This window comes from Bombina bombina, chromosome 2 (genome assembly GCF_027579735.1).
Source record: "Bombina bombina isolate aBomBom1 chromosome 2, aBomBom1.pri, whole genome shotgun sequence".
Taxonomy (NCBI): Eukaryota; Metazoa; Chordata; class Amphibia; order Anura; family Bombinatoridae; genus Bombina; species Bombina bombina.
The window spans coordinates 1,104,419,016-1,104,438,434 of record NC_069500.1 but is presented as its reverse complement, the minus strand read 5'-3'; the positions used below and the strand labels follow the sequence as shown (position 1 = coordinate 1,104,438,434).

General features: G+C 37.4%; 1 protein-coding gene across 1 annotated transcript in view; it reads right to left on the bottom strand.

Moving 5' to 3' along the window:
- MND1 (meiotic nuclear divisions 1) overlaps positions 1-16,532 on the bottom strand; it is a 484,477-nt gene extending 467,945 nt beyond the window's left edge. The window contains exons 1-3 of the mRNA XM_053703752.1: positions 16,524-16,532; positions 5,176-5,241; positions 1,389-1,446 (exon numbers count right to left, since the gene is read on the bottom strand). Coding sequence (XP_053559727.1) covers positions 1,389-1,446; positions 5,176-5,241; positions 16,524-16,526 — 127 coding nt within the window. The 5' untranslated portion in view covers positions 16,527-16,532. The remainder of the gene's footprint in view (positions 1-1,388; positions 1,447-5,175; positions 5,242-16,523) is intronic.
- Between the last annotated feature and the right edge of the window lie 2,887 nt (positions 16,533-19,419).

Sequence of the window (19,419 nt, the reverse complement as noted above, 5' to 3'; positions counted from 1 at the left end):
TTATTACCATATTTTGGCCAAATAAGATTGCGATTAATGCACAGGATGTGATTTTCTTTGACTGAATCATTATTTCTGGGTACTTTTAAACAAAATATGACGCTTGACTTAGCCCCTCATTTCAGTGATTAAGAGAGGCGCATTTAGAGTTTTGTGAGGCCATTTATCTTACGTCTTAAAAGGGACAAGAAGTCCAAAAAAGTCTTTCATGATTCAGATAGAGAATACAATTTTAAACAACTTTTCAATTTATTTATATTATTTAATTTGCTTCCTTCTCTTGTTATCCTATGCTAAAAGGTTTATCTTGGTAAGTTCAGGAGCAGCAAAGAACCTAGGTTCTAGCTGCTGATTGGTGGCTGCATTATATATACAGGTAGCCCTCAGTTTACGCCGGGGTTAGGTTCCAGAAGGAATGGTTGTAAATTGAAACCCAGTTTATAATGTAAGTCAATGGGAAGTGAGGGAGATAGGTTCCAGGCCCCTCTCAAAATTGTCATAAGTAACACCTAGTACATTATTTTTAAAGCTTTGAAATGAAGACTTTAAATGCTAAACAGCATTATATACCTAATAAAAGAATCACACAACACAGAATATATAATTAAACTAAGTTAAATGAACAAAAACATTTGCTAAACAGCATTATAAACCTAATAAAATAATCACACAACACAGACTTCACTTGCATTTTTCTGCAAACAGTTCTTTCTATGCTTCCAATCTGGCCTGATTTATAGACAAGAAGATCTTGTTCCTTTGAAATCTGCTCGACAGCTCAGATCTGGTTAAACTGATTAATTTCAGCTTGCTTGGCTTTGCTGCAACACACGCGGACAGCTCCACCTACTGGCTATTTTAATAAATGCACTGCTTCTCAATGCTTTGCAATAGCAGTCCGGTGTAAATTGAACCGTTGTAAAACGAGGGCCACCTGTATGTATATATATATATATATATATATATATATATATATATATATATATATATATATATATATATATATATATATATATATATATATATATATATACACACACACACACACACATACATACACATATATACATACACACCCTGATTGTCATTGGCTCACCCATGTGTTCAGTTAGAAACCAGAAGTGCATTGCTACTCCTTAAAAAAATGATATCAAGAGAATGAAACAAATTAGCTAATAGAAGTGAATTAGGAAGTTGTTTAAAATTGTATTCTCTATCTGAATAATTAAATATTTTTGGGGGTTTCATGTCCCTTTAAAGTTGCGCAAATTAATATGGTGAACAGAAAGACATTAAATAAAGCAACAGACAGAATTTGTAGAATAAAATGATAAACATAAATTTATGTTCTCATCTTGGCTGGATTTCTACTCCTATCGCACACTTACTAATTCCTTTTTCTTTGGGTGCAATTTTCTCCAAATCTTTTAATTGGAATACATCTTTCTGTGAATAAAAAATATTCAGTTTAGACATTTTTTGTCACAGCAAAACACAAATGTTCTTACAACTATGAAAATGTTTGGAACAAAGATGAACTAAAAGTGAATAAACATGGAGTAAAATAAACCCAACTGTTCAATAATCTGCTTAAAAAAGGGACAGTACTTGAGCTGTGAAAAACTGTCAAATGCATTCAGATAAGAGGAGACCTTCAAGGGCTTAAAAATTAGCGTATGAGCCTACCTAGATTTAGCTTTCAACAAAGAATACCAAGAGAATAAAGCAGATTTGTTGATTAAAGTAAACTGGAAAGTTGTTTAAAATTACATGACCTATTTGAATCATGAAAGTTTATTTTTGACTAGACTGTCCCTTTAAAATTGAAAATAAAGCATACAAAACAGTACCTTTAACACAGATTTCATATTTAGTGTTAGATGAGTATATATATTGTAATCTGGTAGTACTCTTCTATCTCTAAACCCTATGAGTTATTTTATTACTTGAATCAATAATGGACATATGTGTTTTTAACTGTCCTTCATCTCCCTATTGCAGCTGGACTCATTCTGCAATATGTACCGAGCTATGGGAGGGATCTAGATTCAGCTTAGCTAGATGTCTGGTTATTTCACAAGTCATTACCCTTACACTACACAAGGTACAACTGCCTAAGGATGATGCCTTGTCAAGCAATGATTAACCTTAGGAGAGCTTACTGCCAAAGTGGAGCTCGGCTTACACCTGAGATTCTCCAGTAAGAGTCTACAGTGTGATCCATTCAAATCGCATACACCAATGGAGGTTGCACATGTGGCTTTAAGTATACCCCGTTATGCAGGGTTGTTATTACCTACAGCAACCTTTTTTTTTTAATACTTTAATGCTGGGTTTAACAAATCCCAGGAGCCATGGAGGCTCAGCTGGCTCTTCATTTCTGCTAGTAATACATGTGTTAAGCTCTGCTATCAGGTCTGACATTAAACTACAATTTAAATGGCTATTTCTTGCACAATTCTGAAGCTCAGTCATTATTATTATTAACTACAATAACAATATTAAAAATGTAATGAGAAATTTCATGAATGGTCATGTTCCCTATTAATGAGTAAATCCATTCTGGCTGCCATGTAGTAGCATATTGTGAGACGTCATAATATCCCATGTGAATTATATACAAATATATCTTGTGTCAAATTTCAGCCCCAAGCTGGTGCCTCCAGTATAACATACAGCAATAATTTAGGCCTTATGCAGACACTGTTTAACTATTTCCAGCATTGCAGGCCATTCTGACTTATAAAACTAACAGATTATTATTATGACTGCTTTGTTTACATCTATACCTCAAACATTTGCATGTTTTTTGTCATGAAAATGACATTGCTTCCAGCCCATATATATTATTTAAGGGCATTAGACACTTTAAGTTTGTGCTAGATTGTGATTATGTGTAGGAAAAAATGATACACACTTTATTTTATATCCTTTTCCTGTAATTTAACACTCAAAACTGGTTGCACTAGTTACATAGGTTACATTGTTTTATGGACACAAACTTTAACCCCTTAATGACCACAGCACTTTTCCATTTTCTGTCCGTTTGGGACCAAGGCTATTTTTACATTTTTGTGGTGTTTGTGTTTAGCTGTAATTTTCCTCTTGCTCATTTACTGTACCCACACATATTATATACCGTTTTTCTCGCCATTAAATGGACTTTCCAAAGATACCATTACTTTCATCATATCTTATAATTTATGATAAAAATGTTTATAAAATATGAGAAAAAAAATAGAAAAAAAACACTTTTTCTAACTTTGACCCCCAAAATCTGTTACACATCTACAATCACCAAAAAACACCTATGCTAAATATTTTCTAAATTTTGTCCTGAGTTTAGAAATACCCAATGTTTACATGTTCTTTCCTTTTTTTTGCAAGTTATAGGGCCATAAATACAAGTAGCACTTTGCTATTTCCAAACCATTTTATTCAAGATTAGCGCTAGTTACATTGGGACATATCTTTCAGGAATCCCTGAATATCCCTTGACATGTATATATATTTTTTTAGAAGACATCCCAAAGTATTGATCTAGGCCAATTTTGGTATATTTCATGCCACCATTTCACCGCCAAATGCGATCAAATACAAAAAATCGTTCACTTTTTCACAAACTTTCGGTTTCTCACTGAAATTATTTACAAACAGCTTGTGCAATTATGGCATAAATGGTTGTAAATTTTTCTCTGGGATCCCCTTTGTTCAGAAATAGCAGACATATATGGCTTTGGCATTGCTTTTTGGTAATTAGAAGGCCGCTAAATGCCGCTGCGCACCACACGTGTATTATGCCCAGTAGTGCAGGGGTTAATTAGGGAGCTTGTAGGGTTAATTTTAGCTTTAGTGTAGCAGACAACCCAAAGTATTGATCTAGGCCCATTTTGGTATATTGCATGCCACCATTTTACCGCTAAATGCGATCAAATTAAAAAAAACGTTGAATTTTTCACAATTTTAGGTTTCTCACTGAAATGATTTACAAATAGCTTGTGCAATTATGGCACAAATGGTTGTAAATGCTTCTCTGGGATCCCCTTTGTTCAGAAATAGCAGACATATATGACTTTGGCGTTGCTTTCTGGTAATTAGAAGGCCGCTAAATGCTGCTGCGCATCACACGTGTATTATGGCTAGCAGTGAAGGGGTTAATTAGGTAGTTTGTAGGGAGCTTGCAGGGTTAATTTTAGCTTTAGTGTAGAGATCAGCCTCCCACCTGACACATCAGACCCCCTGATCCCTCCCAAACAGCTCCCTTCCCTCCCCCACCCCACAATTGTCTCCGCCATCTTAAGTACTGGCAGAAAGTCTGCCAGTACTAAAATAAAAGGTTATTTTATTTTTTTATTTTTTTAATGCATATTTACATATGCTGGGGGTGTAGCATCCCCCCTTAGCCCCCAACCTCCCTGATCCCCCCAAACAGCTCTCTAATCCTCCCCATCTGCCTTATTGGGGGCCATCTTGGGTACTGGCAGCTGTCTGCCAGTACCCATTTTGCAAAATAAAAAGGTTTTTTTTTTGTTTTTATTTTTAGTTTCTGTAGTGTAGCTTCCCCCACAGACCAACCCCCACCACCTGCCTGATCTTTTTATTTCCAACTTTATTTCCCCTTTTTTGTAAATTTTACTGCTACTTTTTCTGTAGTGCAGCGGTTCCCACCCGCTCCCTCCCTGTGCATGCGCCCGCCCCCACCCTCCCGTGCACGCCCGTGCGCGCCCCCGATCCCGCCCCCCTCAGCATCATCCAGGGCCATCGATGGCCGCCACCCGCCTCCCACACCGGCTCCTATCCACCCACAAACCTAGCCGTTAATGTCCGGTGCAGAGAGGGCCACAGAGTGGCTCTCTCTGCATCGGATGGCTACAAATGGTTATTGCAGGATGCCTCGATATCGAGGCATCACTGCAATAACCGGAAAGCAGCTGGAAGCGAGCAGGATCGCTACCAGCTGCTTTCCACACCGAGGACGTGCAGGGTACGTCCTCAGGCGTTAACTGTCTTTTTTTTTGAGGACGTACCCTGCACGTCCTCGGTCGTTAAGGGGTTAAATACCTCTTCATATTATTCTTAGTATAACCTTTGCTAAGAATACTTTATTCTATATCGTAGTAATTTGATGTACAATGTTCTTTTATGGACACCCTGCAATGAACTAACAAAACTTACAGTCTCAAAAAATATTTCCATCATCCGAACTCTTTTTTCTTCCACACTAAGACCTCTTTTTTTAGACTGAAAGAAAAGAAAAGTAACAATGATTTGCTTAAGGTTTGTAAAACAATACTTAAAAAAAAAAAACAATAGAATTTTAGACTTGTTTAACGTAAGTGGCTTTTTGTACGTAAGCTTCAGATAAGTTAATGTCAAAAGTGATAGTAAATCAGAGCATTTTGAAACACTAGGATTCACCAGTGCTACAAATAAAAAACATGCTGAAAGTTCCTTTAATTGCCTGCAGAGTTTGCCACGCTGAACGCCTCAGATGGCCCACGGAAGAGCGCTATTTTATCAATGAGGTGATGTTAGCCAATAGTGTGCTAGCCATACAGCGCCAATTAACCCGCACAGCTATTGGCTAAAAGGTGGAAACGTCACCTCATTGAAAAAAATTGTGTTCTGCCGTGGGAGGCCTAAGGTGCTCAGCAAATAAAGGAATTTTCAGCGTGAAGTATTTTATTTCTAGCACTGGTAAATCCTAGCGTTTCAAAACCATTAGGATTTACTATCACTTTAATGTATATAAGGCCATTGTAGTAAAAGAATGACATGCTCTAATTTTTTTAGAGCGTGTCTTTTTTTTTTATCAATCAAACGTTTCTATTAAGGTATTTAGCATAACATTACAGTTACAGCAATGACAGATCGGTTTCACATATATGTAACAGCTTGCTCATGAGAAATAAAAGGAAAAAAAAAAAATCAACAGTGCTAGAATATATGAACAACCCGATGGTTAACATGACTTAATAACATTTATAAGGTTCAAGCTAAACGTTTTAGACCCGACTAATCAAACTTATTGCAGAATACTCAATATATCTGAAAGGTTATGATACCTACATTTTTAAATTTATAAAATCAAACATACCTCCCTGGTTAATTAGGTCGCCTAATAGAAGAATGATATCTAACCATATTTTGTAAAAAAAATTAAAGAAATGGTTGCATTTGTTTAAGAGGGGAATGAAAATACATTTTGGACTTGTGGTGGGTCATATAATAATGGGTGGTAACACGCTCAATATTTAAGAGGAGTGAAATGTTATGGCAGCTGGTATGAAGAGCGAAAATCAACCCAATATCTTGTAAAAACTAGCCTATACTTCCATTTCAGCCTATCCTCACATTAACATATAATATCTAAACATCTAAAAATGGTAGTATCAAAAAACAAATAACCAGAGGTTTCATGTTAAATATAAAGTTACTTATGTACATAGAATAAACCTAGAATGAGAGCTAGAGTAGTTAGCTAATTTTAAACTCAGCAATGCACACACTAAACAGATAAGTTAACAGCTTTAACATGTAGCAGAAAGAACAGGGATCAAGATAATCAGGATATACTTACAGTGTTATATAAAAAATAAAGCATGCACGCTAAATATCCTTATGTAAACAGCGCTTCGCCTCATATCCATTATGCAGGGTCAACAAAACTCAACATATACTCATACATATCAAACTTAAATCATCATTAGGATATATGAGCACAATAAACAGCATCATGCAGTCCTTTTCATGTGTGGCGTATGCAGGAGCAGGGACGTTGTTACCCTATCCCAATACCAGAGGCCACAGATGCAGAGCTGCAACAATTAAATCGATGGTTGGAGCGACAAAAAAGATAGTGCCAGCTGGAAAAAATACTCATCCGTGGAAAGACCGCCTGGAGCAAGGAGCGGAGGAGAAAGCAAGGGTTTGATATCATCTTCTGAGGAGCTCCAGTACTCACTAAGGAGATTGTGCAGGCCCAGGCCTGCTCCGGATCACTATATTGGTCCATCTTGTGATGAGGGCGGTCGGCCGCATCCTCCCGATCTTGAAGTGACCTCCCCTCCTCCGCACTCACAAACCAAGGCTCGATAATTGGGGGGATAGGTATATCAGCACCCCCGTAGTTGCGATCAGCTCCTTTAAGCTCCCTATGCGCTGACTCCAGAAGTGGCATACTTTGGGCAAGCTCATTCCCACAGGAGGATTTAGAAGCACTGCGTAGATCATCTTGCGCCTCCATGATGCAATCCTCCTCTGCTCTCAAGCTCTCAATAAGGGAGGTCAAATGACCCTCCATTTTGTCGGATATCAATTCTAGTAATGCTATGATACCAGCTGCCATTATGAAAGAGTTTCATTTCTTATGTTCCGGTTCCCGGTAATCTGCGTTTCTCTCTAGTTAGTTGTAAGGAAGTATAGCTAGTATGATGAATCTCGTCAATCACAGCAGATGAATACTGCTTTACCCGGCATGAGTCCAGCCGTTAGGAGGGTTAAGATGGAAAATGAGAAAAGTGACATAGGCCGCCACCGGTAGATGCAATGATTTGGGCACTTCTAATGTACTGGTCTCACCCATACACATATTAAACGATCCCAATTCTTCTTATTGTGAGATAATGAGAATTACAGGCATAAATGCAGTATTAGGATGAAGATAAATGCCAGCTATAGCAAACTAGGATCAGAGCCACTGTAATTCCTGTCTGAACATGGCCACGGCTTAGACACGCCCCCAGAGCGTGTCATTTTAAGACTAGCAATCTCTTAAAAGTGACAGTTAATATAAAAATGCCTTGCAAAAGTATTCACCCCCCTTGACTTTTTACCTATTTTGTTACATTACAGCCTTAAGTTCAATGTTTTATTAATCTGAATTTTATGTGATGGATCAGAACACAATAGTCTAAGTTGGTGAAGTGAAATGAGAAAAATATATACATAAAACTATTTTTTAGAAATAGAAAACAGAAAATTGGCATGTGCGTATGTATTCACCCCTTTTGTTATGAAGCTCATAAAAAGCTCTGGTGCAACCAATTACCTTCAGCAGTCACATAATTAGTGAAATGATGTCCACCTGTGTGCAATCTAAGTGTCACATGATCTGTCATTACATATACACACCTTTTTTGAAAGGCCCCAGAGGCTGCAACACCTAAGCAAGAGGCACCACTAACCAAACACTGCCATGAAGACCAAGGAACTCTCGAAACAAGTAAGGGACAATGTTGTTGAGAATTACAAGTCAGTGTTAGGTTATAAAAAAATATCCACATTTTTGATGATCCCCAGGAGCACCATCAAATCTATCATAACCAAATGGAAAGAACATGGCACAACAGCAAACCTGCCAAGAGACGGCCGCCCACCAAAACTCACGGACCGGGCAAGGAGGGCATTAATCAGAGAGGCAGCACAGAGACCTAGGGTAACCCTGGAGGAGCTGCAGAGTTCCACAGAAGAGACTGGAGTATCTGTACATAGGATGACAAAAAGCCGTACGCTCCATAGAGTTGGGCTTTATGGCAGAGTGGCCAGAAGAAAGCCATTACTTTCAGCAAAAAACAAAATGGCACGTTTTGAGTTTGCGAAAAGGCATGTGGGAGACTCCCAAAATGTATGGAGGAAGGTGTTCTGGTCTGATGAGACTAAAATTGAACTTTTCGGCCATCAAAGAAAATGCTATGTCTGGCGCAAACCCAACGCATCAAATAACCCAAAGAACACCATCCCCACAGTGAAATATGGTGGTGGCAGCATCATCCTGTGGGGATGTTTTTCAGCAGCCGGGACTGGGAAACTGTTCAGAGTTGAGGGAAAGATGGATTGTGCTAAATACAGGGATATTCTTGAGCAAAACCTGTACCACTCTGTGCGTGATTTGAGGCTAGGACGGAGGTTCACCTACCAGCAGGACAATGACCCCAAACACACTGCTAAAGCAACACTTGAGTGGTTTAAGGGGAAACATGTAAATGTGTTGGAATGGCCTAGTCAAAGCCCAGACCTCAATCCAATAGAAAATCTGTGGTCAGACTTAAAGATTGCTGTTTACAAGCGCAAACCATCCAACTTGAAGGAGCTGGAGCAGTTTTGCAAAGAGGAATGGGCAAAAATCCCAGTGGTAAGATGTGGCAAGCTCATATGGACTTATCCAAAGCAACTTGGAGGTGTGATTTCCGCAAAAAGGTGGCTCTACAAAGTATTGGCTTTAGGGGGGTGAATAGTTATGCACATTGACTTTTTCTGTTATTTTGTCCTATTTATTTTTTGCTTCACAATAAAAAAAAAATCTTCAAAGTTGTGGGCATGTTCTGTAAATTAAATGTTGCAAATCCTCAAACAATACATGTTAATTCCAGGTTGTGAGGCAACAAAACACGAAAAATGCCAAAGGGGGTTGAATACTTTTGCAAGGCATTGTATGAAATGAGTTTAATGAACAAACTAAGTGCTGGCTTTTAACTTGCAATCAGAAGCACTTGATGACATCTAAAAATGAAGTTTTATTCTGTCTCCTTGAAGGGCCAACTTATGCCCCAGATGTTTTATGCTAACATGCTGCGGGGCACATCCAACCAGGAAGCGACCTGTAGCACCGTTCATTTGCTATAATGCACACCAACTGTGATGCGTACATAATCAGTAGCTTTCTTCAAGCTAAATTCACATTGCTCTGCCGGCTTTAAGGAAGCTATTGAGTATGCACAGCATTACAGTGGGTGAGCATTAAAGCAAATGAACGGTGCTACAGGTTGCCTCCAGGTTCGCTGTGCCCCGCAGCATATTAGAATAAAAAAATCTCAGCAGGCATGGGGCAGACGGAGGACCCTTCCAAGAGACAAAATATAATAATATGTACTTTTATTACTTTACCTGCAAATTTAAACTGCAGTGCCTCGCCATTAACCCTTTCTTTTTAGTTTCTGAATTGTAAAGCTATAACTCCCCCCACACATTTCCTTCTATGCCTGTATCTACGGTATATCTATTGTTGTTTTGGTAGAATGCAAAAATGCATAGGGATTATCTGCTGGAGCATGCCTAGAAGCTGTGAACTCAGGTGAAATACACACAATGCCTGTGTCTAAACACTGATAAGACGGGGGGGTGGAGTTGGCTTCTCCAGGCAGCTTAGCTATGCAATTCATTTTGCTTATTTTTGAAAATTATTTTAAAATACTTGCCAGCAATTTTTTAAAAATGTTTTATGCAAACTATATTTAATTAATTAGTCCTTTTAGGATACGCACAGATCTCAACCTGTTTTATGTCCCTTTAAACTCACTGGATATGAAGAGCATAGTTTAACATTTATAGAAAAATATACTAGAAGATAATTTTACCTACATAAATCAAGGGACTACAGTACTGTTTTCAAAAATAAATTAATTTATTTAGTCAAAAATAGAAAATCCAATCAAAAAATATTTAGATAAAAAAGCATTGCGGATCTGCTCACATAACATGTGACACACATACTGCTCTGAGCACAGGCTGGCGGTTTGTTTAGTAGGAGACTGCGTAAAGAACTTGTGGCTTTTTGTATGTTTGGTGGAGGACTACAATGGAGATGTGCTTATAAAAAGTACACACTCTCATCTTTGTTGCCAACACACAGTAATTCTATGTAGATGGATGTTTTAAAACGTTTGCTGCGTGCTATGTACATGAGTACTGTTGTCTACTAGTACAAAGAATTATAGGAGCGCCAATGAAGGCTAAAGTAAACTACAGGTACCTTAATATACAGATGACATAGAACGATGTCACCAATTAGATGAATCCAATAAGTTTAAAAAACAATATCCCCAATTTGGATGAATCGATAAAGTTCAAAAATATAACAGAAGAAGGAATAAAATATATCCTTTTTAAAAACACACACTGGGTTTAAAGTATAAAATTACAGTTTATTAATACAGTTTATTAATACGACCTGATCAGATGACTTCACTGATCACTACTTTATTTATAACATAGAGGTCACTTATAGCATAAGAAAACTACTATTCTGGTTTCGTACATCCAATTAGAGCTACTCTATATGAGCCTAAAATGTGCATAAAAGATGGTGATTGAAATAAAATAATATTGATGATGATTGGGATAGAGTAATATCAATTCTTAGGTGAATGTGCAACGGACACGCAAATCGTGAGAAAAAACAGAAAGAAAACAAATATATTCACTTGTGAAAAAAATGTACCATTAAATGTGTACCAAAAAATGTGTGTACAAAAAATATAAAAAATATATATATACCAAAAATATATATACAAAACGATCTAATACCGGTATGATCTGTGAATAAAATCAATACATAAAAATGTGAATTACCTATGTCTCTGAGAGACCAGGTGGATAACCAGAGCTGTCCTTAGCTGTTTTATCTAAGAACCAGGTTTTGGTTATATCAGAAGCTGTCAGTTTCCTAAACAAATTTCTGAATATTATAACTATCAAGAGCTGTAAGTTTCCTACACAAATTTCTAAATGCTATAAATATCACAATACAATATATGCCAGCATCTAGGAATGACATAAAAATAAAAAAGGAAATAATAAAACAATGTTTTGACACTATTAAAACCCAATTCAATGGGGGAGCAATGAAATGTTAAAAAGCAAAGTCCATAGTCCAATGATTAATTAATCCAAATAACAGCCAAATGATGAAGATAATTCTTGGGTCCAAAGGTCTCCGGAAACCTGTTGAAAAAATATAAAGTGCACTAAACAAAGGGCTTAAAGGGACTTAGTCTAACAGGTAATAGACTCACCCAATAAGCTGATCCTGGTGATATATGAGCCTCACAAATCTCTCCAATGTCAACGCGTTTCGGCCCTGTGATGGGGCCTTTTTCAAGACAATCCATCACAGGGCCGAAACGCGTTGACATTGGAGAGATTTGTGAGGCTCATATATCACCAGGATCAGCTTATTGGGTGAGTCTATTACCTGTTAGACTAAGTCCCTTTAAGCCCTTTGTTTAGTGCACTTTATATTTTTTCAACAGGTTTCCGGAGACCTTTGGACCCAAGAATTATCTTCATCATTTGGCTGTTATTTGGATTAATAATCATTGGACTATGGACTTTGCTTTTTAACATTTCATTGCTCCCCCATTGAATTGGGTTTTAATAGTGTCAAAACATTGTTTTATTATTTCCTTTTTTATTTTTATGTCATTCCTAGATGCTGGCATATATTGTATTGTGATATTTATAGCATTTAGAAATTTGTGTAGGAAACTTACAGCTCTTGATAGTTATAATATTCAGAAATTTGTTTAGGAAACTAACAGCTTCTGATATAACCAAAACCTGGTTCTTAGATAAAACAGCTAAGGACAGCTCTGGTTATCCACCTGGTCTCTCAGAGACATAGGTAATTCACATTTTTATGTATTGATTTTATTCACAGATCATACCGGTATTAGATCGTTTTGTATATATATTTTTGGTATATATATATTTTTTATATATTTTTTGGTATATTTTTTGTACACACATTTTTTGGTACACATTTAATGGTACATTTTTTTCACAAGTGAATATATTTGTTTTCTTTCTGTTTTCTCTCACGATTTGCGTGTCCGTTGCACATTCACCTAAGAATTGATATTACTCTATCCCAATCATCATCAATATTATTTTATTTCAATCACCATCTTTTATGCACATTTTAGGCTCATATAGAGTAGCTCTAATTGGATGTACGAAACCAGAATAGTAGTTTTCTTATGCTATAAGTGACCTCTATGTTATAAATAAAGTAGTGATCAGTGAAGTCATCTGATCAGGTCGTATTAATAAACTGTATTAATAAACTGTAATTTTATACTTTAAACCCAGTGTGTGTTTTTAAAAAGGATATATTTTATTCCTTCTTCTGTTATATTTTTGAACTTTATCGATTCATCCAAATTGGGGATATTGTTTTTTAAACTTATTGGATTCATCTAATTGGTGACATCGTTCTATGTCATCTGTATATTAAGGTACCTGTAGTTTACTTTAGCCTTCATTGGCGCTCCTATAATTCTTTGTACTGTTAAACTCCCAAGGACCTATTAGGGGGTCCTTTATAGTGCAGCAGGTAAACAGATCTAGGCGCTGTTCTGAATTCCACTTCTACTGTTGTCTACTAGATGTACATTATACTATGGTGTAGTCTGGGAACTATATGTAGTATATGTAAGAGCACATCTAAATAAATACACTTAGCAGGATTCTGTACACTGCACATATCTTTAAACCTTGGAGGATTCTGTTTGCATCTCACATTCTATGAGATTAAGTCGTTTTCACCTAAAGTGATACATACTTGTTATAAGCCTATATGTATGCAATTCTTCTAAAGCCTATTATTTAATGTGTGAAGATTTCTGGTAACGGACAACTTAGATCCCCATTTCTAAAATCTGCCCAGGATATACCTTCCTGAATGTATCATGCATCAATGGGGTGCAGTTAGTCCGGTACCATATGTTTTCCTTTGTACTCAGTTCAGATCCAATCAGCTGCACTAGTCGAATAGTTAGGCCTCGTGGTTAGCACTGCTGATTGGATCAGCGGCAGTTTCCACTTAGGATAAGCAGTGCTCTGTGGATCCTGAGTAGTACTTTTACTATGTGTTTAACCACTTTGTGGGAGTTAAACCCGAGGTGGATCTGTTGCCCAATGTGCCTAGAAACCTAGCAATATGTATAGCAATAGCTATTACGCTGTTGTTCGTCCCCTGATTTAGCACTTCTCTCTTTTTGTGTATGCAAAGTATTAAAGGTTTGCTAGTCTTAAAATTTACATGCGCTTGCAGATTAGACTGAGTATGTAATTATTCAACTATAATTGGCCTTTTACCCCCTAACAGTTAAAAAAGCATTGTAAAAAAAATTAAAATGTATATTATTATTTTGGATGCTTGCCATCTTACTATATTGTACACTGGAATATCGCACTCTTCTCCAAAGGTGCAGTGCTTAATTGCAGGTATTACTGTGCAAACATAAAATAACTAACATATTGCTCTCAACCACAAAAATGTGGTGCCTAATTGCTATGATACCTAAAAACTGTAGCTGGACTTAGAGAAATGGCCACAGCAATCTGTCTCCTTTAATGAAGGTTTAAACACAAAACTGTCCTGTGACTTGGAGTTTTGTCCAGGTTTCTCCATAGGTGACACCCTTCGCCATCCCCTTCCTATCATCTTTTCCTGTAATCTACAGAACAAACATGGACACCACCGCACATCAGATCTCCCCTACTAAGCTACAGCACACACAGGTATAGGTGACTGGGGTCTGCTACTGCAATCCATTTTATTTTAATAATCAATCATAAAAAAAATGTAATAATGTTCAATCAATTATGTCAAAATGATTACCAAATTCAATATTCTTTGTGGTAAACGGAAGATAATCTGTTGTTAGACAAAAGCAATTGTGGACTGCAAGAACAAGGTAACATTTCTAGCAGTTTTGTCATCTGCCCCACCCACTCATTAATGCTAGGGACCAGGAACCCAGACCTGTAGATTCTTCTGTGATGATTAAAGGGACAGTCTACTGCTAAATTATTATTGTTGTTTAAAAAGATAGATAATCCCTTTATTACCCATTTCCCAATTTTTGCATAGCTAACAGTTATAAGGCACATCATTTTATACAACTTTCCAGTTTACTTATCAAATTTGCTTTTTTTCTCTTGGTATTTTTTGTTAAAAGCTAAACCTAGGTAGGCTCATAGGCTGATTTATTAGACTCTACAGCCAACCTCTTATCTCACTGTCTGGCTGTGAATAGCTAATAACGTTAAATGTTTGTTCATGTGTGTCATATAGATAACATTGTGCTCACCCCAGTGGAGTTATTTAAGCCTCTGCACTAATTGCCTGAAATGCAAGTCAAAAGATCTGAGATAAGGACTATCTTTTTAAACAATAACATTTTTGGTGTTAACTGTCCTTTTAATATACTTTTTAGCTCTGTGATTACCTTGTATCTAAGCCTAGGCTGACTGCACCTTATGTCAGTTCTTTTGACAGACTTGAATTTTAGCCAATAAGTTCACTCATAACTCCACGGGAGAGAGTACAGTGTTATCTATATGGCACACAACAGTCTAGCTGTAAAAAAAAACAATAAACTGACAAAATGCTGTGAGATTAGAGGCGGCCTTCAAAGGCTTAGAAATTAGAATGAGTCTACCTAGGTTTCGCTTTCGCATGCCCTAACTGAATCATGAAAGTTTAATTCTGACTAAACTGTCCCTTTAAAACCCTAGTCCTTCAGGAGGTCGCTGCACACAGGAGGCCACCCAACAAATATATCCTCAAAATAAAATACAAAAAGTAAGATATTTGTGGTATTTAACTGCTGCTGTTTCATATTTAAAGGGACAGTCAACACCAGAATTTTTGTTGTTTTAAAAGATAGATAATTCCTTTATTACCCATTCCCCAGTTTTGCATAACCAACACTGTTATATTAATATACTTTTTACCTCTGTGATTACCTTGTATCTAAGCATCTTCTGACAGCCCCCTGATCACATGACATTTTATTTATTATCTATTGACTTTCATTTTAGCCAATTAGTGCAGTGTCTGCCACAATCAACGGGCATGCTCACAATGTAATCTATAGGGTTTACCTGAACTAGCTCTCCCCTGCTGTGAAAAGCAAATACAAAAGCATGTGATTAGAGGCGGCCTTCAAGGGCTTAGAAATTATCATATGAGCCTTCCTAGGTCTAGCTTTCAACTAAGAATACCAAAAGAACAAAGCAAAATTGGTGATAAAAGTAAATTGGAAAGTTGTTTAAAATTACATGCCCTATTTGAAACATGAAAGTTTTTTTTGGACTTGACTGTCCCTTTAAGCTAGAAACATTCAGCGTAACATAACCCTTTTTAGGGAAGCCTCGCCACAACCTTTGTCTTTAACGGGCCATAATAAAGACAAAATAATTACTCTAATATATTAGGGCATGTGATTTTAACACTGCAAAAGGGGGTTAAAAATAGTAGTATAGCTCAGTAGTTACAAAGCACTGATGGTCGAAGCAGGACCTACTGGTCACCAGTGGTAATCACACAAGTGGGTCATGCATACTTTTGCTGCGAATTGGGTCGCCAGCAGTTTCCACTCGGGACCAGTGCTTTGCAGGGGTGTGACTGATGTTAAAATTAGAGTAGTCATTTGTATTCATTCGTATGGCCCTTTAACCTACATTTAACTCTCTCCGTGTAACCACACACTCGCTATTCTTTCTTTACTGCTGCCTGCATAACTCACACACTATGTAGAGTGCACAGTGCAGGTCCTGCAATCTATTCTGATGTAGTAAAGACTGTGCAGATCTATGAGATGTGTGAATAAAATTAAAAATGGAGACGGAAAAAAAACACAAAAAAAGGGCAAATAATAATAATATATACTGAAATATATTGTCGATTAACTAAATTCATCACTACACAAATAGAAAAACTTGCTGGTTTTTCTCACCATGTTGATGTCACGTGATCCTTTATAAACCAGGAAGCTTCGCGGGAAAACATTTGACTGCAAAAACTTTCCACGCCCCCAAATCTTCCTTGAGCAATATGATTGGCTCGCTGTCTATCGCTTCCTTTTTATGACGATTTCAAGATTTATTTCTGTATCAATACCCTGGGCTGGTGGTGTTGCAAAATAAGGCTTCTTTAGAAAAAAAGTAAATACAAGATTTTTCTTTATTTGTTACGGAGCCCCATAGTATCAGGTTGACGGTGTCAGTCATGTTACGCGGAAGATAATTACAGTATAGAAAGCCTTTAGTTTCACCAAACAAACATAAAATAGTGTACATTGACGCTAAAGGGTTAAGCCTCTTACGTTTCGTAACAAAAAAGGGATGGTAGCAAAACTGTGGAGAGTGTATTAAAGGGCGTAAATACCTTGAGATTTGTATATAAAATGTTTATGCATTAATGAAAAATTTGCAATATTGTTTCATTATTTATTTTGCACCCTTTTAATGTAATAGCCATGAAAATTGAGCAATGTGTAGTACTCAGAAATTGAAATTCTGATTTTTTAAAGCTAACTCTGCTAGATATCTGTCCCTAATTGGTTTAAACCTATAACAACTGCAAATAAATGCACCTTGACAGTGACTAGTACGGAAGCCCAGAGAGGCCATGCATTTTTATTAATTTTTTATCTTGTTATTACTTGTTACCGCGAGAAAACAATTTTGTTATTTTGAAAAACAACTTGTTACCGCGAGAAAACAATTTTGTTATTTAGAAAAAACAACTTGTTACCGCGAGAAAACAATTTTTTTTTTTAAAAAAACAACTTGTTACCGCGAGAAAACAATTTTGTTATTTAGAAAAACAACTTGTTATCTCGAAAAAACAACTTGTTATTTTGAGAAATAACTTGTTATTTTGAAATAACAAGATAAAAAATTAATAAAAATGCATGGCCTCTCTGGGCTTCCGTAGACTAGCCTTGTTGTCTGCTGACTAAAGCCCAGACTGGCTTCTCAAAATAAAGAAAATAGTGGGTGGAGTTTGGCTATTAAAAATAATTGCAGAAAAAGGATGTTAATTTGTTTTAAAAACATTAATACTTGACTGATGTTATTTTTTTAGTAACATAGCAGACATGTCTTGTAATTACAAGGGGTTCACTGTCCCTTTAACTAGAATTCTCAACTCTTTAATGTAACTGATGTATATAACCACCACCCCTCAAAAGGTCCTTCTTCATATAATAACAAGTATCCAACAAGTCAAAATTAAACTTTCATAATTCTAAAGGAGCATTCAATTATAAACAGCTTTCTAGTTTACTTCTATTATACAATTTACCTTGTTCTTTTGGTATCCCTTTTTAAAGAGTATATCTAGGTAATCTCAAGAGCAGCAATGCACTGCATGAAGTGGTGGCTGTACATATATGCCTGTTGTCAATGGCACACCAGGTGTTCAGCTACCAGCAGTGCATTCCTGCTTCTAAGCCTACTCTTCAACAAAGGATACCAAGATAATAAAGCAATTTTTTTTAATGGAAGTAAATGGGAAATTGTTTAAAATAGAATGCTCTTTCGGAATCCAGAAAGTTTAATTTTGGCTTTTACTATTCCTTTAATATTTCACTAAATACTTAATGAATTTGTGCAGACAATTGCAGATTTAGCTTTCTGTCAACTACATAAAGAACAGTGTTTAAATCACTTTGACAATCATATATAGAATAATTTTTAACTTTAATTCAGCAAAAATTAAATTCATTTTCCCCCTTAAAGGAACGTTAAAGTGAAGGTCAAGTTACAAGGACAGCATTGCATAGACTTATCAAAACAAGCAGGAGTTTAAGTCATGATTTTATTTAAATCTATTTATTTTATTTTTACCTTTAAACTGCTCCGCCGATAAGCGCAGCACGCCCGCCCGCCATCTTGTCTAATTGATTGACAGATGACGTATCCTAAACCAACTAATCCTTGTTTCCCCCGGGGCGTTCAACCCCTTTGTGTAGACGTCACGGCCCGGGAAACAAGGATTAGTTGGTTTAGGATACGTCATTTGTCAATCAATTAGACAAGATGGCGGGTGGCAGACCGGAAGGGGAGGAGTTAGCAGCAGCTACCTGCACGCTAGCATCTTGCTCTACAGCGAAGGGCATTATCGACCACCCCCCACCTGTGCTTATCCTTGGCCAGAGAGAAGCTACCTGGTCCGGATACTTTTTTACAGAAGCCGGTCCCTAACAGCAGACAGACTCAGGTGCCGAGTCGTGACGCCAGGCGGCGTTCTTTCACAATTCTATTTTGCTATGGGACAGATAATAATCTAATAAACCCGTGGAACCATCTCAGGCTTACCACCAGGAAAGAGAGGGGAGATATTGCTGCTGCGGGCGAGGCGGAGATCTTGGAGGTGTCTGGGATCGGCGGCCCCCCCCACCAATTGCGGCTGTGTGTCTACCCTGGCAGAAAGGTCCTGGTCCGGTAGGACGGCAAGGTACCCCAGACGGTGACGTCCTTTGGAGGCGTGTCCTGGCCAGAGCGTGAGTCGGAAGCAGCTGAGGTTCACGGGCGGGCCTGGCAGAGAGAGGACGCTGGAGCTCAGTCGATGAAATGGTACTCTGCTGAAGGAAGGCTCGCAATAAGGAGCCGTGCAGCACTCTAACCACCAGGAAGGCTGGGACTCACTGGCAGCAGTGGAAGAGAGGTAAATGCCTCAAGCAGAGCCGGTACCAGGGGGAAGATAGCTGCCGCTAAGGTCTGGTAAGATCCTCCAATACTTTCTATATCTATGTGAGCTTGGATACGCTGCGTGTTACTGTGCATCATACACCAGACTACCTATAACACCTCTCCCTAAAACTGTGTTTAAGCTGGACATAGCGA